Here is a 24,439-nt window from a genome sequence, read left to right on the forward strand (position 1 = left end):
TACATTTTCATTCAGTTTGCTTGAGGATCAGGTAGTAAATCTATTGGTGATCTATTTTACTGAAGTAAAAGTTATAGTTTAAGATTACTTTAGATTAGAACTTATTCCTGGAACATTGATACCACTGAGAACAATCACTTCAGACTGAATCGTCAACTATAACATGTGCTGAAGCTGTTAGTCTTTCAGCTTGTACTTTCATTTCCGTTTGGTATACCGTAACAAAGATACAGTCTTAAATAACAGAAGACCCAATTACCAAGTCTGATCTAATTTGCTACAAGGTATTATTAGGCAGAGAAACTTTTATACACAGCGTATGTCACTTTTCACGTTTAATTTAATCACAACTTTGTTTGTAGAGCCTAGTGGGGTGTGTTCACAGCTAACAGTTTACAGAACTGTAGCTGGAAGTGCCCATACCACTATAGTCATCGTATTTAATAATGTGTTAAATGGGCACCGAAAGATCTAACAATAGTTCCAAAAGAAAGAGTTGTTCAGCGAGAAGGTCCTTGATATCTGCTTTAGCTCTGGTGTGAAGATTTGGGGGACTCTCATGGTGGGGTATCTGTCTACATACCTAAATCCACTAGAGTGGAACCACAGTTGTTGAACGCTTCGGAAGCCGAACAATTCAGAACCCAAATGCCAACTACCAGGAAGTGAATGCTTCTGTTTTTGAACGTTTTTTGGAAGTCGAACTGCTTCCTGAGAGTTTTTAAAATTTTTGCTCCATTGACTTCGCCGACCGGCAGTTGCGCCTCAGTTGTTGAATGTTTCAGAAGTCGAACAGTCTTCCGGAATGGATTACGTTCGACAACCGAGGTTCCACTGTATATTGTTCGCTGTACTCATTTTGGAAGGTACTATAAATGAAGAGAAGACTGTGGAACTATGCAGCAGAAAATAGAGAAGGGGTGGCTAACTTGCCAACATAACCAACAGTCGAAGATGATGGCAGCTGAAGTCCAACATCCAGAGGGTGACAAGTTAGTCACCCCAGTCTTATTACCTCTCCTTCTTCTCCATTCTTGACTCCTCCCCTCACTCCCATATTAAAGCTTTTGAGTGAAGGCTGTTAAAAATCATACTGTGCATGTTTGGCATGCATAGAACAAGGAAACATCCTGCACAGGACCTTTAATTCTGAATGCCCCTAGATGATGCTGCCAGATTACATGGCTTCAGCGGGAACATCTTATGATTGTGGCAGTTATGGTTTAGTGGTGTTTGATTCGGTCTTACTGAGGTTATTCAGCTCTAGGTCTGGTCAATGCTTGGATGAAATACTTTCAAGGAACCCCAAGTATGCCACCTTGAGTTCAGTTTAGTGGATTGGCCAGCATTTTGCTGACGTGTCCAATTTGACTGCCTGCTACATCTTGTTATGAGTTGGGGAGGCTACAGTATATGCCTGAGCCCTGCTTCTATTTACTGGATCCAGCAGAGATTCAACTGCTGGAAAAGCCAGGCCAGTCAGACAATGGCCCGTGGGCCTCCCTCCCTGGTTAGTTAGAAAGACAAAAGGCCTGAGGCAAGCTGGGAAGCCAGAGAGACAAAGCAAGATGTTTTATTTCTGTTCAAATCCAAGGTTGTGGCTATGGGAGAAACAAGACCTGTTTGGGGTGCTAATGCTGTGAACCCCTCCATCGTAGGCTCATGTTGTATTTATGTAAATAAACTATATTATCATAAAGACACCACAGTCTCCACTGTCCCTCATTCCAAAGAAACCGAAGCCTGGAACCCTTAGAATCTCACACCGCTTGGAGCAGCATGAAACAATATTAACATTATAGACATTCTGTAATGTATACAACTTAGAGGCTAATTCTGCTTTTTGAATATTTGAATGCACTTGGCCTTCAGTGTTGTGTTTCACAACCCACAGACAGATATGCTGCATAAGGTTGCCATATTGTAAAAAATAAAAACCAGGACACTTCAAAAGTTGATATTTTTTAAAGCAAACCCCCAAAACTGCTAAGCTTTTTAAAAGAAAACCCAAAGTTGTTGAGATTTTATTTTTTTTTTTACAAAAACACCATGGCCCTAATGCCACATCATTAACCAAGTTGTGTACATCCTGTTGTGGTTTTCTCAGTACAGGAACTTCCTTCAGTTTTGTATCAAAATGAATTTGAAGTAAATGTCATGGTGGTATATAATTAGGGTTTCTGCTTGGCTGGTTTTAAACTGGCTATTTAAAGTAGCTAGTTTTACTGGATAGTCTTTTTGACAAGGGGAAGGTAGGTTGTACGCCATTCACTGTTCTGTATATATTGGGAGGAAGTGATATATCCCTTTGAGGAAATATTGGGGAAAAGAGGCACACAAAGAAGCACAAATCTACAAAGTTCAACAAATAAGTTTTACTAGCATGTTTGATTTAAGTACTACCATCCAAGCTCATAATACAACATTTTGCATTCCTGCTTGTGAAGAAATCCCATACATTTCCATCAAGTTGCAGCCTGCAGCCCATTGAACTTTGTGGCCTATTTTCAGAAAAGTATGCAGATAAAAAGCCTGCTCCTCTTTTGTCCTGGAGCCAATTGTACACCACTATCACTCTATGCATATTGCATAAGAACATGGGAAGCTGCCTTGTACTGAGCCTGACCTTTTAGTCCACCTAGCAGTATTTTCGACCCTGACTTGGCGGTGGCTTTCCAGGATTTCATGCAGTGATCTTTCTCAGCCCGATCTAGAGATGAACCTGACACTGTGTACATGCAAAGCACATGCTGTACTCCTGAGCTACAGCCCTTACTTGGAAGGAAGTGCCACAGTGTGAGATTGGACTTACTCCCAGCCAAGAAAAGATAAAACCCTGGGTTTTATAAGAAGAGCCCTGCCGGATTAGACCAAAGGCCTATAGCGCAGCATCCTGTTTTCTGCAGCAGCCAACCAGATGCGTATGAGAGGCTCATGAGCAGACAGCCATCATAACTAGCAGCCACTTAGTGAAATGTCCCACAGCGCTTCTACTCGGTGGAACCAGTGCTGGATTTATGTATAAACTAAACAAGCTATAGCTTAGGGCCCCACTCTCTTTTTTGGGGGGGGCACACAAAAAATTAAAGAAAAAAACACGTGGATGTACATTTCCAAAATATAAGGAAAAAAACCAAATAAAATAAAACCTACATACAGCAACAGTCTTTTGTGTTGTATATGGACCTATAGCATATATTCAACACAAAAACATCAACAATTTGTTGCTGACAAAGGACAACTGGACAAATAAAGGGCCCCATTACCTCCAGTAGTTTAGGGCCTCATCAAACCTAAATCCGGTCCTGGGTGGAACCCATGGGCGCAGCTGCCCTTCTCCCCGCCCCCCGCCCCCAAATCCATAAAAATCCATAGCAAACTGAGGTTCTGCCCCCCCCCCCCACAAAAATCCTGCCTACGCCCATGGTGGAACCACTGCGTTCCTTCCGAATCGGCGTCTTTTGGAGAAAGAAAGCGACTTCCACGGTATTTACTAGAAAACGTGGGCAGCCCTTCCAGGAACCCAAGAGCAAAGGTGTTGGCGTAAGGGCGGCAAGGGAACCTCTGCGGGCGGGGCGGAATCACAGAGTCCGCGCCTGCGGCCTACGGAGCCGGCGAGCGGGCGGCGTCGGCGCTGATGGGAGGGCTGCGGCCGATCCCGCCTCCTCTCGCGGTTCTTGGCGCCGGCGGAGGCTGAGCCGGGCCTGTGTGTTGCCGGCCGGCGAAGGGGCTGGTGGCGTCGCCGAAGGGGGTACCATGGCGCAGCCGGGCACGAGCCAGCGAGGGTCCGGGAGGACGTCGGAGAAGGAAGAGGCGGCGGCGGCAGCGAAGGAGGCGGAGGCTGCCTTGGAAAGGCATCAGGAGCTGCTTGCAGGTGGGAAGCAGAAGCGGCAGGAGGAGAACGCGTGAGAGATTCATGGATGGATGGATGGGTGGATGGGGGGGGACGCTGGAACCAAGCCGGCGGTGTGCCTGGAGGTGTTCCGGGGTCACTGGAGAATGAAGGATAGGAGACGCGGGAAGGGAGAGGAGGAGGAAGAGGAAGGAGGAGGGTGACTCAGAGGGAAAATGCACATGCTCCGAAGCAGCGTTTAATGCCACAAAACAAGAAGTGCCGGGGTTCAAATTCGCCTAGATCCCGAACTGAACAGTCTTCCCACATAATCCGTGGCTGGCCGGTTCTCGGTTTTCTTGGGCACTCTGCAGATGCTCAAAGGGACGCATTTATTAAGCCTTTTAAGTCGAGACCTTTTGAAAACAAGTTCTGGGGGGCCCGAGGCCTGTCAGGAGCCCTACTGTGCTCTCATGGGTGTGGAGGCCCATATGGCGTGATGTGGGGCAGTTCTTCCACGTTGGACCTCAAAGCAGATAATTCAGGTTCAAGACTCATTAGTCATAAAACTCTGAAGGTGATGTTGGGCAATTGGGATATTGTGGGTGGCCTGTGGCATTCAGCAGTAAAGTTGTGTTCATTCCTATTGGACAAGTTGCTGTTAGCTTGCTTTATGTATTTATTTACTCATGGAACCCAAGGTTCCCAAGCAGTCACCCCTCTGGACACTGACCAGATCAAGACCAGTTTGCACTGTGGTGGCTTCGGAGTTTGAATCGTAGCCATTGGTCTTCTGAGAACAGATTTCCTATAACAAGAAGTGCTTTAAATATGATAAATACTAATGATGAGCATTATGCATGAAGGAAACCAGTTGTTAGGGGCCTAGGAAAGTGGTGTGGAGTAAGGAATGTAGTTCAGGAGTTGACTACTAAAATGCATTAACTTTCAGCTGTTGTATTCAGAGTGTAATATTTACAGTGGGACTTCTGTGCATAGTTCCAGCTGTGAGGTTATGACAGGTTCCATTGATTCTTAAGGTCTTAGAGACAATAGTGAATAACTTCTCGCAAGTCTTTCCAAACCTTCATGTGAATAAAATTGGCACAGTAGTTGTGATTGAATTAGAAAGGGATGTCTTCAATGTCATATGTGATGCCTGCCAGATGGTTATCAGTGATGGGGTATGTCTAGCCTCTTCAGCCAAGTTTTCTTGGGAATATACTGTATGTTGAATGCGTATCCCAAATCTGAGGTGTCTTTCACTAAACACTTGCAATCTCTGTAGACTTATTTGGAAGGATGTCCAATTGTTCTTGGTGGGATTAAGTTGCTTCCTCTAGGCTGTATGAAAGACTGTCTTCTGGGAGATTTGCCACCTTCCACAAGCATACATTTCCCACCTGGAATAGATAGCTGATAGTTGAAAATGAAGTAGGATTATGTGTTGTGTTTTGTGGGAGTAGGCTTGGGAAGAGAAGTTGTTTTATTAGAATAACCTTGTGATGACCTAGTGTGTCATTACTGGTTCTGAGTGGAAATTCATTTTACTGATACAGGGTAAAGTTGAACTGCGGGAAGGCAGAGCAAATTGCTCACATGTGAGAAAATGTTTCTCTCCAAAAACATTTTTCTCCCAGCGTATTAGTGAAGCATGTTTGTGTGTGTGAAATGTTCTCTTTGCCATATTTGCCATAACTTGCATGTCTTCAGATAGACAGATCTCCTAACAACTTTCTCATGCTTTTCTGACAAGTTACATTTTAGATGGGAACACTGCTGATGATTGCATTAGTTTTAAGACGTAAGATACTGTTCATGTAGGGCTGCTCAGAAAGGACTGAGTCTATTCCTAGCCTCCCAAGTTTCTTAGTTGCCTGCTTTTTTTTATTAAGAAAGGTCCTACTTATTGTACGCTAGAAACACAACAGCCTGACAGTGGAAAAACTTGAGTTGTCTGTTTCTTCTTCGCCAGTCCACTGTATTTCTGTGGTGGCTGCAGAGGAAGTGAAGCTCCTTTCTTTTAGCCAGAATGGGTGCTATGCAGGCTGGCAAAAGAGAAAAAAGTACTCTGGTTCTCTTTGCTAGTCCACTCACCCATCTGTGTTGAGTTCCTGGTTGGCAGTAGAAACCAGGTGAGTGGTTAAATACAAAACTGGGGTAACTACATTTATTTGAGGGGGTGAAGGAAACCATACGGCTGTATTCAACTAACTTGGTTTGCTAGTGGAAGCCAGTGCAACTATTCCCACTAGTGCAACACGGCTTATCCCATGTCCAACGTCTGCACCCTCCCCAGATGGTGTTCCAGAGGGTTGAAGGATCCCCCAGAACAGTACATGGGATATCATTCTCTCAGGAAAGCAGAAATGATACATTAAATTCATAGGTTGGATACAGACCATTTTAGTACTTTTTTGCATGTATAGCCTGCCTTTCTTGTGTCTTGGAACCCAAGGCAGCGCATGTGTGGTTTTGAGAGGATTACCATCCACGGACTGACCAGACCCACATGTACTTAGGTTCCCTAAGATGATGGTCTTGTGGCACTTCAAATTTTACCCTGGGTTTCCAGTCCTGCCTTTTGCCTTTTAAAATTGGGAACCCTAGTAGCTTGGTACAGGTAAGGACATTTTGACATTTACAGCCTGAAGGAGCAGAGTATGCCTGAAAGAGCAGAGTGTTTAAACATGTAATTGGTCTAAGCTGGCATGGCGACATTGTTGTAGCCACATTATATTAGATGCCTTGGAAATCATTGTTTTTTCAGAACTTGACATAGTTATTCAGAGTTGCTGCACTTCAAATTTTAAAGCCTATTCTATAAATTTGCTATGTTATCCGGTTTAGATATAAGTGGGTAAGGAATAGAGGAAGTACAGTAAATGCTACTTTATGATTACGTGTTCTTACTCTGACTCTTAGCTGGCTGTGGCAAACTCCTGTAAGTGAAATTACTTGTGTCAAAGACATTTAAAAAGTTGGCTTTGTCACAAGGACTTTAAAATTAAGGTATACAGTACATTCTAGTTTTAACATAATTCCTTTGGTTCAGTGGGCTTATCACAACAGTGCATCAAAATAATGTTCAGTATCACTTTTATATTGAACCGTTTCTCATGTTGGAATAGTAATTGAAGTGCCTTTGCCAAATTGAAATTGTAATTACAGATATCTACTGTACTTGAGATGATTGAGTGCAGTTAAATGTTAACTCTCAGTTCTTTGCATATGTCACTTGAGTGGTCCTAATGATTTTTTTAAAAATTTATTTGCAATAGAATTTGTTCCAAATTGAATCATGATATACTCCCTGTGCAAAAAGCACTCTAATCAAAGTAAAATTTAAAAGTGTAATGCATTGGAAACTTGTAAGCTTTGTTTAGCCTCCAATGCAATAGCAGTTGTTAGAAATTGGCATGTAATGTGGAAATTGAACTTTTAAAATGAGCATAATTTCAAGAGCTTAAAAAAAATGTAATGGCAGAAAAAAAAATCAGGTAAAAACGGTTATCAGCTTATCTTCTCAAAACCCTTGTTGAGTTTGGCATTTTAAATTTTCATATGTCTTTGTGGGTTGTGTGCATATTTCAGACCTAACATGAATGCACATTCATACAATTACCTGTAGGCATAGCTGCCTACAGCACAGATACAATTCCATGATTTGTGATGTTTGCTTGCTGGAATAGTGTGACACGCAGAGTGTACATTTTGCTGTTGAAAGAAATGTGAAATTCAACTGCTACTAAACAATTATTTTTCTTTCTGCTGACAGTAATGATTTTATACAGATTCTTCCTCGGAGGCACTGATTTTAAGAGGACTAATGAAACTTCAGGTGTAGCTGTGCAGATGGTGTGCCTTCTGTTAGACATATGAGGCTTTATGAAAGCATGCTACACAAGTGTAGTAACTTCAAGGCAAATTGCTAAATTCAGAACACTTGTTATGCCACGTCATATGATTTTCATACTTATGTGGCAGTTTCATCATCTCTGTACTCCTCCTGCCAGCTCATAACCATGTAACATCACAAGAGGGAATATTCAGTACACATTGCATAATCATGGCACCACCAATTGTAATAAACACTCTGGGATTATTATTATTCTTGACAGATAAGCAGGGTGGATGATCTAGCCAGTTTACTATGTAGTAGCAGTCTCACACAGTTGCCTGCCTGAGTGAAATACCGTAGTTGTTTCAGGCAAGTTGGTCATGGGCATGTTTCCTTTATCCATCAATAGAAGCAAATTGAAGAAGAGATGAACTTATTGCTTGATTATCATCACTAAAGTAAGCTAGGGAAGTAGACTTGAGTGAGCTCTAGTTACCTTGTCAAACTCCATTTCTTTTACAGGATTCTTGCCCACAGTAGATATGATGGTCATCTGAACCGAATTCGCCCATTCCCGTCCATTTTAGTTCACTGATGCCCAGGATGTCAATATTTATTCTTGCCACCTCATTTTTGACCACATCTAAGGTTCATGGTTCTTACATTCCAGGTTCCTATGCAATGTTTTTCTTTACATCATTGGACTTTCCTTTCGCTTCCAGGCATATCCACAACTGAGCGACCTTTTGGCTTTGGCTCAGCCGCTTCATCACCTCTGAATCTACTTGTACTTGTCCTCCGCTCTTCCTCAGTAGCATGTTGGGTGCCTTCCGACCTGAGGGGCTCATCTTCCAGCGTCATAACTTTTATATGCCTGTTGTCTTTGTCCATGGAGTTTTCTTGGCAGGGATACTGGAGTGGCTTGCCGGTTCCTGCTCCAGGTGGATCACGTTTGGTCAAAACTCTCCACCATGACCTGTCCATCTTGGGTGGCCCTGCATGGCATAGCTCATAGCTTCTCTGAGTTATTCAAGCCCCTTCGCCACGGCAAGGCAGTGATCCATGAAGGGGTGAAGTCTAAGTGCCCTTCCTCAATTCAACTCCTCAAATATGATTTGTAAGAACTCATGAATTAATTATATTTTTGTTCCATTTCAGGAAAGGCCCATAAAGAAGGTGGATCTGCACGAATGTCCCTTCTCATATTATTGTCCATCTTCTTAATAGCTGCATCTGTTATGTTTCTGGTATATAAAAACTTTCCACAACTGAGTGAGTAAGTATGACAAAGAATTTGCTTTGTTTCCAGCAAATGTACCTAAAGAACCTTACAAACTTATAGAACTCAGAAGTGAAGGACACAGTTCATTGAGTTTTCAGAAAGGAACCATGTGTATAAATGTCTAGTTTTGATATCAGAATTTACCAGTAAGCCACAAGGTACGCTACCTGGCTCATTCCTGTCAGAAATTTGACATAACCATTTAAAGATTACTGACAAAGATTTTTTGTTCAGACAATACATTATGGAAGCTTGTTGTACTACTATACCAAAACACTTCATATTGCTGGTTAACCCCAATCTTAGTTTTAATATGTCACAGTGTGCAAATTTCCCAGGTGGATAGTTGTATATTCTGGGATTAGAGGTTAAACTAACCACCTGTTAATGTCTGGCAGACCTGAGCTGTCCAATTCAAAATTATGTCATCAGACAAAACTTGGACAAATGCTCATTTCACTACACATTCACACTACAAAAAGCTGTTACGATACTGGGTTCAAAGTAGTTTTTAACTATTGGAGCTCCCCTCTCCAAAAAACCAAACGAACTCTGGAATTGTAGATTTCTGATTATGCTGAGCACTGCTGTTTCAAGGATTTGTGATAGTTAGCTGTTACTGTTTAACTGACGTGGAAGCAGTGTTAAAAACTCAGATATATAAGCTAAGTGCTAAATGGCATCTTAAACCTAGGTTACGGTTGCCGCAATGGAATATCTGTTTGCTAGGGGTTTGCCAGATTGTCCTTGGGGTCACTTTCAATGCTATAATCCTATGATTCTATGATATCAACTACATTGCTTGACTGTAGCTTGCTCTTACAACAATTCACTTGTCCCAGTATGCAAGAAGGAGAAACACACACAGTGGAAATGAAAATGGTATTAACAATGGACTAAGCCAGAGGTTTTTAAATTGTGGTCTGTGATGATGGAGGACTAAGATGACCAGCAATGGCTCCATGATTCACAGGGCAATGCAGAAGCACAAGATGCATGTCTTTTGCTGTGCACAAGTCAGCAGACTCGGTGCAGATAGCAATCACCAACCTGTCACCCAGAAATCTCCACGTAGTCACAACTGGAGCAGCTCCAGTAGCAAAACACACCTGGCACATGGGGAATTCCAAACACTGTGTGGAAGTGGCTTACATTTGTAGTGTAGATGTGGCCATAGAGCTTCTTTGTATGTTCTGCTAAGAATCACCCAAGTGTTTTCCAAAAAATAATATCTACAGGTATTTGAAAGGAATTACTTGCTTCCAAAGATGCAGAGATTTGGGGTATTCTCTGTAGATGTGTTATCTATTGAAGCCCTTCTCTATCTCTGAAGGAATGTTTTGTCCAGTTTGAAAGTGAAGTGGATAAAAAGTCTAAACACCACAAACAATTACTCTTCTCTCCTAAAGCAATGAACATGTGTTCCATCTGCTTGTATTAAAAGTTATTAAGTTGTGCCTGGATATTATGTTGAATACGATGTGTGGCCTTGCTTTGAACATTGACTTTGATTAATAATTGCTGGAGCGGAGGCAAAGGTAATATCAAACTGTCTAGTAATTTCTGAACAACTGATGTTTTGATGTAGTACCTTTGATACCTCAACAGGTTACAGAATAACATCAAGTAGTACTTAAAGCTGGCTGTATGTATTACAAAATCCAATAAGTCAAACAGTGTAATTAGTATTTTACATGAAATCTTAAGAGTGCATGATACATTATGTCACAGTGCCATTAGTATCCCTGCTCTTTGGAGCAAGCATCTGCAGTTTATGCTGGTAACTTCACCTGATTTCTTTTTCCCCTGCAGAGAGGAGAGAGAATGTATAAAGGTTCCCAGAGACATGGATGATGCTAAAGCCTTAGGAAAAGTTCTCTCTAAATACAAGGACAACTTCTATGTACAAGTCTTAGTGGCCTATTTTGCTACTTACGTTTTGTATCCTTATTTGAAAAATACACATAGCTGTGGCTTTCTGGAATATGACGTGAAATAGTTTCTAGGCTTTTTTCTGTGTGGTGGTGATGGACCCTTTTGATTATTTGGATTGGGTCAGAAGATAAGTGAATAGATGGGAGTTCATAGAAGAAAAGGTACCCATCCCCTGTACCTCCATGGGGGGGGGGGCTTTTGAACAACATGGAATGGAATGTGGGGAACAACTTTAAGAGCCATTAAGAATCTGTGTGACCGTACTTGGCATCTTTCAATATGGAACTGCTGGTAGTTAACAGTGTGCGGTTTTCATTGGTTTGTATAAGAAGGCCCTTTCCCCACTTCAGCATTGAACATGTTTATTTCAGAATTTTGACATGTAAGATTGCACCAGAAAGATAGAAAAAAAGAAAAATGGAGTACATTGTATTATTGGGGGATTAAATTCAAGAAGCCAAGGCTGCATTCCTAAATATACAGTACTTACTAAAGAATATGCTTCATTGTAGGCAATGGAAGCTACATCTAAGTGAACATAGGTTTCCTTTGCAAATGACTTGGTTTTGAAACACTCCTGTGAGTTAAATCATTTAATCCTAGAGGATAATGAAAGCAGAGAGAATGCCACTGCCTTTGGAATCTGAGTAGGGATTATCCTTCATTACCCTGGCTTGATTTATTCCATGAAAGGGGAACCTGTGGTCTTCCAGATGTTAGAGCACAACTTGTGATGTTCCTAACCATTAGCCATGCTGGCTGGATGAGTGAGTCCAGCAACTTCCCGAAGGCCACAGATTCTCTAAGCCTGCTTTTTTTCATTTCAAGTGGGAGAGATTTATCAATTTTAACAGAACATTAAGTGTAGTAATCAATAATTGAAGGAACTTTTGAAAGTGATTTTAAGAAGCAACCTAACTTGGTTTAATCCTGTATTTTTAAGGTGTGAAAACTGCATAAGAAGTCAAAGGGGTTAAGAGCATTTAGGAAGACTTGACTTATTTGCATAAAGGAATATTTTTGTGCTGTGAAGTTGTTAAAAAAAATTCTTAACACATAGGCAACCTGTTAAAACAAGCAGCTTTATTTTTATTGGTGGTTATTCACCCTGTGGGGATAGAATATGCTAATTTGCTATTGCTAGGTTGTTAACAACACTTGGATAGAAATGAGTCTTTGATTCACTTAGCTATTTAAAAGTTGTTTGAGGCATGCTCCGTTAGTGCTATGTGAACAACTTTTAGCAGCTGTAAACAAGGCTATTTAATGGTACCATTGAATAGCACTTCATAGTACAAATTATGTTTTGTAAGAGTTTGGTTCACAGAACTTACGGTAAGTAGCCTACACAGAGGTAAAGCTGAGATTCATTTATTATATGCCTGCCCTGGGACCCAATAAAGGTTAGAAATACCCCAGATTTTTTTTAAAAAAAACCCCCAATGTGAACCTTTATTGGTGTCTAAATTAGTAGAACAGCATAGTCTGTGAACCACCATGACACCTCCAGGTATAAGGCAGTATATAAATTCAGTAAATAATAATAGTATGTTCTGTACATTGCTGAATGAATGTTTCAGATTTATGACTGAGAGCCAGGTACCAGCCCAAGTCCTGCTAATACATTGGGGCTTCCCCCTCTCTTCCCCCTGTGGACCCCCCCCCAATTGACTGTGGGGAAGGGAGAGCATGTCAGAGGATCCTGCAGAAACACACACAGGGGAGATTTTTCCATCTGGCAAGCTGAAATGCTTGTGTTGACAAAACGACGATTATAATGTGATGTTGAATTCCTCCCAGAGTACTCAGCATTTATGCTGTGGTGTTTTATAAAACAGTGCCTGCAATGTTTCGCTGCTGCTCCTTGTTGATCAGTGGCAGTCCCGGGTTTACCAGCATGTGTACATTCAACAGGTAGCAAAGCCCAGCTCCCTTATAAGCACAGCTGTGTGACAGTTTTTTCCCTTGCAGATGTGGTTGCCATGTATGTTCTAGAACTTTAGATGCATACCTAAAAATGAAATACAGTATATGAAGAGGCCCAGTGTAGAGAAGTTTTAAGGGACCACATGCCTAAATAGTATATGCATATTTCAAATATTAAACCATCTTTTAAATTGTTTTCATTGGCAATACTTTTGATATATAAATTATTTAAAATTGTATTGGTTTTAAATTTTTAAGGTTGTAATCCTATGTACCTTGGAGAAAGTTTTATTAAAAACAGTCAGACCTAACTTCTGAGTAAACATGCATTAGTATACTCTGCATGTTCAAAACAGTGAAGTAATGTTGTCCTTAACTAAACCTACCATCCAGTTTGCAAACCTTTGCTATTCCTGGATCAATATTTCTGAGTATACTTTCAGGATTTCTCTACCCTTTCCCCCTAGCTCTATTTCTTGTTTGTTTGGTAAGTATTAATTACAAATACAGAATGCTTTTCTTCAAAATATTTGTTTAAGGTATTTGCTATTTACTGCAGCAGCAGATGATGTGAATAGTACAGGCCTAACCTTTTAATATGTAACAGTTGAAGTAATGAACGGGAGTTCTTATTAATTAAATGTTTAGCTATTAAATGTTTAGCTATTACTTTCTTAGGAAGTTCAGACAGTAACAAACAAAATAGTAATATAACTGAAAAACAACATAGAAACCGACACAGAAAGAATGTTGAAAGCAACCTAAAAACCTGCTGGCAGAGGGTTTGCCTCAGGGCCAAAATACACATTACTTACTCTAAATAGATTTTTCCCATTTAATTGCAAGTGTCTCTTCCCTGGTGTGCTGTGAGACTGCAGCATAAGGAGAAGTTTAATTTAACCTTTCCGTTATGCTGCAGTGGGTGCCAACGGGAACTTTTCCCTTAAGCCTAAGTAAGATGCAGGGGGCATCTTGATTGGGGTCATTGGTGGGGAGAGAAGACCCAAACTTCCCTCCCCAGTGGAGCCCACATCTGTAAGGAGAGAAGAAATGTTCTGCTTCTGTACACTATCACTTGTGTATTTATCTTTTTTATTGGGTTTGAAAAGGTGTCATCAGGTTGTATCCAATGTTAGTCATATTTAGAGGAGACCCACTGAAATGAATGGACCCAAGTTAAACACGTACATTAATTTCATTGTGTCTACTCTGAGCAGTTGGGTGCACTGATTAGAAGATAGGGTAAGAATATTTTAAATATAAGTTAAATATTTAAAATATTTAAAATAAGCTGGCTCTGTTAAATCAGTGCCTAATAGCAATAATTGTTTTATGTAAAGTAGGCCTGGCTTTTCCTCCACTGAATTTTAACACTAACAAAGAAATAGAATAGTTAATAGAAATGTAGCATTTACTAGTGAGGGCAGTATACTAAATCTTGCTCTCCTGGGGCAGCTGAAATTTGCTTTTGACATAAGGGGTGGTAGTGATGAATCAGCTCTCAGAAATGAGTACTTTCTAATGGACAAAGTTGAATAAGTGATAGCAAAATAATAATTTTACTAGATAGTATTCAACTAAGTTTAGCCTGGAGTAGACCCGATGAAATTACTGAAAGTTACTAAATTAGGTCCATTAATTTCAATGGGTTTACTCTGAGTAAAACAGAAACATTGGGTGGGATTCACATCCTGCCTCTGCAACAGGGCTTACCCCTTAATTCCCATGTTCTCCCAAATCCCTCAAAATTGGATGGGGGGGTCAGTATAGCCCCCAGAACAGTGGGCGGGAGGAGGATTGTTCAGTCTGGCAAGCTAATATGCTTGTGCAGACAGAATGTTTGTAATAGTGCAATGTTCAATTCTGCCCACTTTTTCTCTGGTGGCTATAAAAGTGAGCAACTGGAAACCAATTTAAATGCATTAATTAGGGTGTGATGTACATCCCTTTCCAAGACTTGAAACAACTTCTTCGGAAAAAGGAAGGGCATTATGGTTAGGGTCATTTGCAAAACGCTATGTGAAGGTAATTTGGAAATGGTGGCCTCAGTGCACCATGTTGTGGACAGCTAGTCACTTGTAACAACAGATGGCCCCAGATGCAGACACACAAACACCCTTGTATAATAAAAGTCCAATTCAAATCAGTTTAAAAAGAGTTTTCTGTAGTTACTACTATTTTGAAGCTTCTTGTACTAGAGTTGAAGTGTGGGTTCAGCAGAATCATACAGACAACTCATACATGGTAAGAGAGGTTCTAGACTAGTTTTCTCCCAGATGTGCTAGTTTTCTGCATGAAAGATTTTCTTTTTAACATAAAGGGGAGTACTAACAAAGCAGTCCCCTATAGGTGGTCTGAGGTGATACAGTTCTAACTAAGAGAGAGTAATACTGAATGTATAGATAAATGCTTAACTACATTGATTATTTGAAACCCCATTGCATGTTAATCATGTGAAGGATGAATATATGAGAGTCTCATTTTCCATTCATTTGCAGTGCTCTGGACTTGGGGCCTCTTTCTGTTATATGCTGTCCTATTTAGTTGGAAGACCTGTTGTTTATAGATATTTAACAGAGAAAGCCGTGAAATGGTCACAGCAGGTAAAGTCACTCTGGTGGAACATCTACCCTAAATGCTTACATTTAAGTATAAGAGGATAGGAATTACACAAATACGGTGGTACCTTGTTACTCAAACGGCTTGGCTCCTGAACAAATCGGCTCCCAAACGCCGCAAGCCCAGAAGTAAGTGTTCTGGGTTGTGAACATTTTTCGGAAGCTGAACGTCCGACGTGGCTTCCGCTTGAGTGCAGGAAGTTCCTGCAGCTCCTGCAGCCAATTAAAAGCTGCGCCTTGGTTTTCAAACGGTTTTGGGAGTTGAACGGAGTCCTGGAACGGATCAAGTTCAAGAACCAAGGACCACTGTATCCATTTCCCCCCACTCCTGGTCACAACCTGTATTTCATGCTAAACCATAGTTCAGTGTGACAGGAATGAGTCTAGAAGTAAATTTTGGGCTTGCATGCTGTTCGTGCTAAACCATAGCTTGTGTCGTCTGACTTGACAAACACTGGTCAATGTTAATTTCAAGCAAGCCAACTTGAAACCAGTTGTAGCCTATCTCTTCCCACCCCTACTTTCCCCAGAGTAACAGCAAATATGGGGATTTGGCAATCTGTCAACCACAGGTTCCCTTTGTTGACAATGAAATGAGTTGCTAGTGGGCTGATATGTCTGTGCCCTCAAGCCTGGAAACTCTCAGGTGCTTTCTGGGCCGTTTACTTCTTCTTCGTAGTAATAGTAGTAACAACAGTGGTAGTAGTAATAATAATAAATTTTATTGTTTTATTTTTCTGTACAAACTTTCACACCCCTACCTAGAGAATCCCCTATGTAGAAATTGTTTCTTTATTTTGGGATAGCCCAGTTTAACCCTCAGCCACCTGAGTTCACTATTAGAGGGGTAAAGTTGGACCTACAACAAAGCATTGCAGTATAGGGTATTCCTGTTCCCTGTTCCAGTCAATCAGCCATGGTCCTCCATGATGCTCTATTTTGTTCTCTTTCTTACCCAGTTTGGAGAGGGGTTTTTCATCCAACAGTCAGCATTCCCTGGCCACTCCGTCCTCGTTTGGGTTTTTTTGGGGTTTGCCAACATCCTTAGTTCCTCCCCAAAGATTTTGTTGTTGTAATACTGTGAACCTTGGGGGTTCAACCAAACTTGCTGCTTTCTCCCTCCTGTGTGTGAATGGTTCCATTTTAGCTATGTGAAGACCAGCACTCGCAAGTAAACTTTGGAAATAGAGGGAATGATTATGCAATTAAGATTGCTGCTATATTTCTAAAATAGGATTCTTTTAATTTGGAATTTTTATATCTCAACAGGTTGAACGACACAGAGAACACCTCATTAACTACATAATATTTTTGAGAATAACTCCTTTCCTTCCTAATTGGTTTATCAATATAACATCTCCTGTAATAAATGTACCATTGAAAGTATTTTTTATTGGTACTTTTCTAGGTAAGAATTCAGATTAATATTAAAGATTTGCTAAATGTGACACTATTTTCCTTTCTGCATGCTTCATTAGTACACAGCCCCATCTCTTGGGCAGTTGTATAAATTTTGAATAAATGTTTTTGCATATTCTTATTTTAGTGCTTTATTTATTTTTAGTTGTTAAGGAATGCGGGCCGTAAATTTCACAGCTAAATAAAAATGCGCTGAAATTCTACATATCTATCATAGGATACGTTCCATTTTAGAGCCTACTCTGTGGCATGATTGTGGTGAAGAAATCCTACATCACCACCATTGTTTTCTCTGCTCATTGGATCTGTTCAGAATAGTAAAAAGGCTTGTTGCAGTCTGGCCAGCAGGGGGATGGTGACTGCTTTGCAAGAAGCTTTTCAGATAAAGTTGCTAGCATCCACTACAGTGTGGATGCCATGGTTATTTCTGAATCAGTGCCAGTGATCACACAGGGCTCCTGACTGTTCACTTTGTATTGAATACCTTTCAACTTGCGCAACCTGAAGTTCTGAAAAAGTTATCTGGAAAACCAAGACCCATGATAGGCGCTTTGGATCCTTGGCTTCTCTGGCTTATTAAATCTGCAAGGCTTGGTTGGGCTAGTCAGCTGAGTCACAGAAGTAGAGAAGGCAAAGTGCCAGTGACACAGAAGCAGACAGAAGTGAAATCCTGGGTTGTAGCTTTCAGAAGGTGGACCTTAGTGACTACTGATTTGGCCTGTAGCTTTTGGTCTGCAGTGTGCCACAAGGTTCTGTCTTGACCCCATGCTTATTAATGCCTGCTTTTAAGCAGGCAGCAAATACATTTTTATTTAGGCTGGTGGTTTTGGAATCTCCGTTTTTCATTCTTGATTGCTTTAGTTATTGGGGGGTTTATAAGCGGTATTTTATTGTATAGACCATCTTGTACATGTTAGCTAGGGACGCGGGTGGCGCTGTGGGTTAAACCACAGAGCCTAGGACTTGCTGATCAGAAGGTCGGTGGTTCGAATCCCCGCGACGGGGTGAGCTCCCGTTGCTCGGTCGCTGCTCCTGCCAACCTAGCAGTTCGAAAGCACATCAAAGTGCAAGTAGATAAATAGGTACTGCTCTGGCGGGAAGGTAAACGGCGTTTCCATGCGCTGCTCTGGTTCTCCAGAAGCGGTTTAGTCATTCTGGCCACATGACCCGGAAACTACGCTGGCTCCCTCGGCCAATAAAGCGAGATGAGTGCCGCAACCCCAGAGTCGGTCACGACTGAACCTAATGGTCAGGGGTCCCTTTACCTTTTTACATGTTAGTTACAAGCTGGAATATAGATAATACTTTAGTGTGGTAAAGTGGATAATACTTTAGTGTGCAAAGTTGGGGGAGAGCAGGTTCTTCCTTCATGACTTCTGAATCATCTATAAGATTTGGTGACATTAAAAACACACACAACTGTTTTGTGTTTAATTTTTTCCCCCTGATCCATTTTTTTGTCTTTTATTTCCAGGTGTTGCGCCACCATCTTTTGTAGCAATTAAAGCTGGAACAACGCTCTACCAGCTTACAACAGCAGGTGAAGCAGTCTCCTGGAACTCTGTTTTCATTCTCATGATTCTAGCTATTCTCTCCATTCTGCCAGCTATTTTTCAGAAGAAACTTAAACAAAAGTTTGAATGAGAATTAGCCTGGATCTTCATGCCCCATATTTCATCTCAGGATCAGCACTATTTCTATGGTCACTTTTCTATCGCATCTTTCACAATTTGAAAGGAGAGAATTATAAGAGATAAAAATGTTTCTGGACTTCTTGCTGAGTTTTATTTATGGGGCACAAAGACAAAATAACTGCTGTCAGAAGAAATTAAGATGAACCATATACTTTTTTTAAAGCATTCTTCATTCTAACTAATCAGTAATATATGTAATATACATATACATATGTATACATATGTATATGTATATGTATATGTGTATGTATGCCTTATCTGATTTTGTTTGTGTAGGCTTAACGTGATAAATTCATTCCTGTTTCCCCCTCATCTTTGCACCATCATTCATAATTCTGAAAAAGTAATAGACTGCACAGTTGTTTTTACAGCCCAGTGGGTAATGGATTGTATGGAATCTTTATTAACGAGCTCCTTGTGGGAGAGCAGGAAGAGATATTTTGACCAGTGTTTCAGAAATTCCTGGGTTTCATTTTGCTTCATGCCAACTGTGGAGACACTGAAAAACATTGAGTGACTTTCCTGTCATATGAATGTTTTTGCTGGGGTTGGGGTTGATCAGACTTTTATCTATCATGGCACATGAAAAATGCTAACTTATATATATATATTTTGCCAGTATTTCATATGTATGGCAGCTGTTTCCAAAATTGCTAATATTTTATTAAACTAATTAATCAGCTGTCAAAAATAATTATTTGCATGCATTTATAAGTGCATGCAAAAATGTGGGAAACACTTTGAGGAATTATCAATTTCAGTTAGTAAGCAGAAACAATCTGTCATTATAGTTAATTAAGTATATAATGTTTGCTAGGTTTTTATTTATGCAGCATGGCCATATAGCATAACCTCTGGTGTAAAGATCCATTGGTGCTCCAAGTGCCCAAACAGTGGTTCTTCAGGCACGGAATCCCTCATTGGTTTTCATGCCCCTACAGCTGAAACATTTTGTAAGTGCCTCAGTATGAGGAAGCTCCATGCCTACATGCATACTTTCGTTGGGTTAAGGTTATCATGTACAAATTGTACATCTTGTAAATAGACGTGCTAGGAAGATGTGTCCCTGTTTTGATGGAAGGCTAACTGATGATTAAATTTATTTTTGAAATTTTAAGAGCTCTGTTATGGTTTTTACTCCCCACGGTAATGATAGCTTTCCTTGAATAATTATTGTTGCTAGGGGTATTTTGTTTCTGTTTCTGGGCTTTATTATATTGTTCCAGTTCAGAATGCCACTCAAGTGTATCCATCTCTAGGCCTGATTACTCTGTGTGGTTATTTTTGTTACGAAACAATTTTAGCCATTTTTCAATTCTTACAAACAAAGTAGACTACAGTACTTGCCAGCTTCTGCTGTCCTCCTTTGAATCAAGGCTAGTATGCCAAATTTAGTCTGTAGACAGTTAAGTACTACATGCCCGCTAGTCTGAAGAACTACCATATAGTACCTGTTCCATTCCCATACGTTGGCACTCCTTCCCTCTCAAAATGGCATTCTCCTACCTGGTTCACAACTCATCTAAGGTACACAGTGTCCTTTAGTCTGTAATCAAAGGCCCTTTGCAGTTCCCTTGAGCTGTGCAGCTCTTCAGCAGATAAGCATTGACTGAAGAATGTTACAGGTCTCTTCTGTGATTGCTCAAAAGCAGTGGTGAACAGGTAGACATTGGTGGTGTGGGTGGATGATGGCTCCAGTAGTGAAAGATTCTGAGGTCCATAGATGTTTGGCAAGCAATCTGATGTACAAGAGGCAAAATTATGCTGTTTGAAATGCAGAAATCGTTATTCACTAAAACGCTACAATCCATTAAAAGCTAGTTGCAAGCGCCATTGAAAGCAATGGAATGTGTAACTTTTGCTGTAGTGTGCCCTTTTTGAGTTTAAAGCAAGACAAGGGCACACTCTAAAACTCAGCTGGTAAAAGTGGAGATTACTTTACATGGTTGAAATTACCCATAAGTCTGTTTTTGAAGTTGCATGGTGCTTAGTGCTCAAGTGCTTTGGGTTATTAGGAATAAAAACATTCTAATATTTTTCTGCAATCTTGTAAAATAGCTTTCCTCTCATCCTGAAAAGCACCACTTTTCAGAGGAACTTTTGAAATGTAAGAGTATATGTGAATATTGGCAGGTACCAATACCTACTGCAGCCTTGTTCTTTTGTAATATAATATGGATTGAATCATTTTATTACAGTATTATGTGTAAATGCAACTACACAGAAGATACATTAATATACTTCGTCATTTGTGTTCTGCATATGCAGTTTTTGTTGCTTTTTGCCTATTTTTTAAAAAGTGTTGACCTGACCTCATAATAAATGGTATAGTGGCATAACCAAATGTTATCTTACTAGGTATATTTTTATTACTGGTTAGATTTTTTAAGAGGTTGGTTCAGAAATGTCTAAAAGTACACCTGTCACAACAAATGCCACATTATGCTGCTGAACCATTTTGACCTTAGTAAAACTGTGGCAGGCGATTCGTGTATGTGATACTCCTGCTCTGCCGGTTCCAAACTGTGTAGTGTTCTTGTTGCTTTGAGACAACATAAGAGGTAATCTTCGTTCTGTCTTTGCTGTTCAAGAATACAGTACAATGAACTGGTTGAATTAAGTTTTCAGACATCTTTTTGCACTACGTAACAGCCTAGGTTTTACAGAGCTGTATGGTTTTAATTCTATGTAATAAACTGAAAATAGAACAGTTTTGGTTATGAAATTTGCTCCATAAACACAGTAACTTTTTATTTTGCACATTTATCATTGCTGTATTGCCAACATACATGGCTCTTCACAGTGGAACATAAACAAAAAATTCCATACAATTCTTGTCCACTGAGGTCCTCTGAAGAAGCTCTTCTGTGGTATGGTTGGTAATAGAACGGAAGATCTTGGTTGCATCATCTTGCGCCTTTGGAATCCTGAGATATCTGTTTGGCCTTCTCCCTAACTGTATTCTGCTGCCCCCCGGACACCTTCTTCTGGTAAGGCTTTATCTGATCATTGTTTCATTATGATTGGCTCCCTTGTTATTGTTTTTTATTTGCTACTTGGGAAGAGAAAAACAGGAAGGGGAGATGCAAGGGTTACAAGGGATGAATTTAATAAGACACATTGGCTATGTTTGGACAATAAAATTTCAGCTAAATAAGCTAAGATACACACATGATTCAGAAATCTGAATGCAGCTGCAAACAAGCCAGCAAACCACAGTTAACTATTGCTGTTATGTCCAACCTGGTAGTTTATGGCTTCCAGCCATGGCAGAATATGAAGCCATGTTTTAAAGCTGGCTTCTATATCCTGGCTTATTTGGACACTATTACCTGTAGCACTTGATTTGCACATAACAGAAAGCTATGACTTCCTGGCTTCTGTCGCCGCTTGGTGCAAGAGGAAAAGCAACATTTCTATATCTTGTCTTATCCAAATTACATATTACTTCGGTAAGATTTTGTTTCATTATTTGCATTTACTAGGGAACATAACATGCCTCATAGAAACCTAATAAATGGAGACAGTTCTCTGTGGTCTCAATTCTTCCCACATGTGGGTTCAGTTTTCTGTGCAGAGCAACATTCACAATTGCCCAAATATTTGTTTTATTTCTTTAATTTTCATTCCCATTTGTCTCAAGAGAACAGCATGAACAGTAGTAGCACGTGGTATACATCATGCCCTTCTTTCAAAGTGATTAAATTCTGATGCAGAAAATTATATGTTGAGTATGGTTGAGAGATTTATATCCATGCAGAAAGCAGCTTTCCCAAAGATGAAGTTCCATCTGCTTAGTTAAATGTATGTGACCTAATTCTTCAAATGCAGAGTACTACGCTCACTGGAAGTCTTGTGAAAATGCTTTTTTAAAAATCAGCGTTGTTTTTCAACAAAGTATAACAAATCAAGATGGCGACAACACCATAAAACAGCCAAGCAGACATAAGAAGAGCCTGATTAATCAGGCCAGTGGGACATCTATTCCTGAATCCTGTTGTCACAGGGGCCAGCCAGATGCCTGTGGGAAGCACACAAGCAGGAGCTGAGCACAACTCCCCTTCTGCAGTTTCCAACAACTGGTTTGTATGGGCTCAAGTGTAACTCAAATAGTATCCCTCAGCCCCCATCAAAGGTGTCTCTAAACACCCAGGTCTACTTAGAACCTAAATGGCACATTGTGTTGAGCCTAGGCAGGCTTCCTAAGGGAGGGCATTCCATAAAGTCAACACCTTCCTGTTCCTGGTAGAATTTGTCTTGTAGAATTGTAGAATTAATGTAATACAATGTAAATGCTAATTGTACTTCAGGCATGCAGAGTGTCAGATGTTTATTAAAGTGCTAAGGGAGAATCATGGGGGGGGGGGGAGCAGGCTTAAAATACCTTTAAAGCCTTAAACAGCATGCAATGTGAGTAAGAATCAACATATTCTGTTGGGTCTGAAAATCAATAGTTAAACGCTACAGATAAAATCTGACTACAGGCTAGACATGAAAAAACTTCAGTTAAACTGGTTACTGTGAGTAGGGTAAGAAAACTGTACTTGCCTTTATATGTTTCTACTTGGAACAGATAAAGCAATCTTTTTTTGAAATGAAAACAATGTGCAGTCTCATCGGCTGTATGTATGTGATAATGTGTTTCTTTTTTATTGGGTTTCCTAGTCACCTCACATTCAACGTAATAGCCTTTAAATCAGCCATCTTTTCATATCTATATAGGAAACTTGAAGACATTCATCCTGCTCAGCCAAATGTACAATTCTTAGTTTTACTGCCTCAGTCTTAATGTGCATTTTCATACTGTTAACAAAACTAATTTAAAAGATGAAGAGAAAACATAAGAAGGACTAGACAAAACTAAGGGGAAAGGGGGGGGGAGAAAAATTTTAGTAGTGAGAAAATTTAAAAATAACAAAAAGAATAGAGATAAACATAAACTGGACCACTGAGCACCTTGCATGATCCGAACTTTCTGCTGGTATAATGGATACCTTCATGCCTCTTATGGTGAGGAGGAACCAGTGAAGCTTCACTAAACATGCCTTCACTAAACTTGATGCAGAAGAGTGTAATAATGATAGCATCATGAATAACAATTTCAACAATAGTACTAAGATTTTTTTGGGGGGGTGTAAAATTTTTAATACAAAAGTAACCTAAATTCTCCTCCTTTGCCACCTATTAATATTTGGGTTCACTTTGAAATTGCTTAAATATTAGCTGTTTGGAAAGGGCAGCAGTGAGAGAATGCAATAAATAATTGACAAGCAACATATTATAGAACAAAAAAAAAGGGAAGAAGAAAAAGAGGAAAAAATGGGTGTAAATAACAACACATGATATAGATATAGTCTAGTATAGAGGCAATTGATCTAATCAAATGATTTAAATATATATGAGCCAGGAGGGTGGGAATCAAGATAATAATCAGTAGGGGCCTTTCCAACTCTACCAATTCTAGATTCCACGATTCTATGAAAGAATGGAGGGGTAGAAACGGGAGAAGGCGCAAGCTTGAAGGAACTATAAAAAATGGAGATGGAGGGAGTTGCTATGTTTATGGGAAATGCTGTGCTATTCAATCAAATAAGAGCTGCCTCGAACACCACGTTGTAGAACAATATTCATATTTAACCCTTAATAGTGGTCTGTGATTGAGAACACACACACCTGTGTGTGTGTGTGTGTGTGTGTGTTAAGTTAGGCAAGACCACTAAGTGCTGAGATACTTTTTGTGGGTATCTGGTTTTTAAATTTGTGGGGGGGGGGTTCATTTTCTTGCCCCCTCCCCATTATTAATAAAACTATCAACACAACAATGGACTTACCTAACGGATTAGTATACTAGCTGGGGGGGGGGGACAACTGCTTTAACTGTACAAAAGGCGC

General features: G+C 40.2%; 1 protein-coding gene across 1 annotated transcript; it reads left to right on the forward strand.

Moving 5' to 3' along the window:
• The first annotated feature begins 3,629 nt into the window (after positions 1-3,629).
• Positions 3,630-19,664, forward strand: TMEM41B (transmembrane protein 41B). The gene is made up of 7 exons (XM_053391565.1): positions 3,630-3,874; positions 8,832-8,949; positions 10,768-10,896; positions 13,210-13,303; positions 15,315-15,419; positions 16,704-16,842; positions 18,328-19,664. Exons 1-7 carry the CDS (start codon positions 3,757-3,759, stop codon positions 18,495-18,497), a joined length of 873 nt encoding a protein of 290 aa, XP_053247540.1. The 5' UTR covers positions 3,630-3,756; the 3' UTR covers positions 18,498-19,664.
• Positions 19,665-24,439: the final 4,775 nt, after the last annotated feature.

This window comes from Podarcis raffonei, chromosome 1 (genome assembly GCF_027172205.1).
Source record: "Podarcis raffonei isolate rPodRaf1 chromosome 1, rPodRaf1.pri, whole genome shotgun sequence".
NCBI lineage: Eukaryota > Metazoa > Chordata > Lepidosauria > Squamata > Lacertidae > Podarcis > Podarcis raffonei.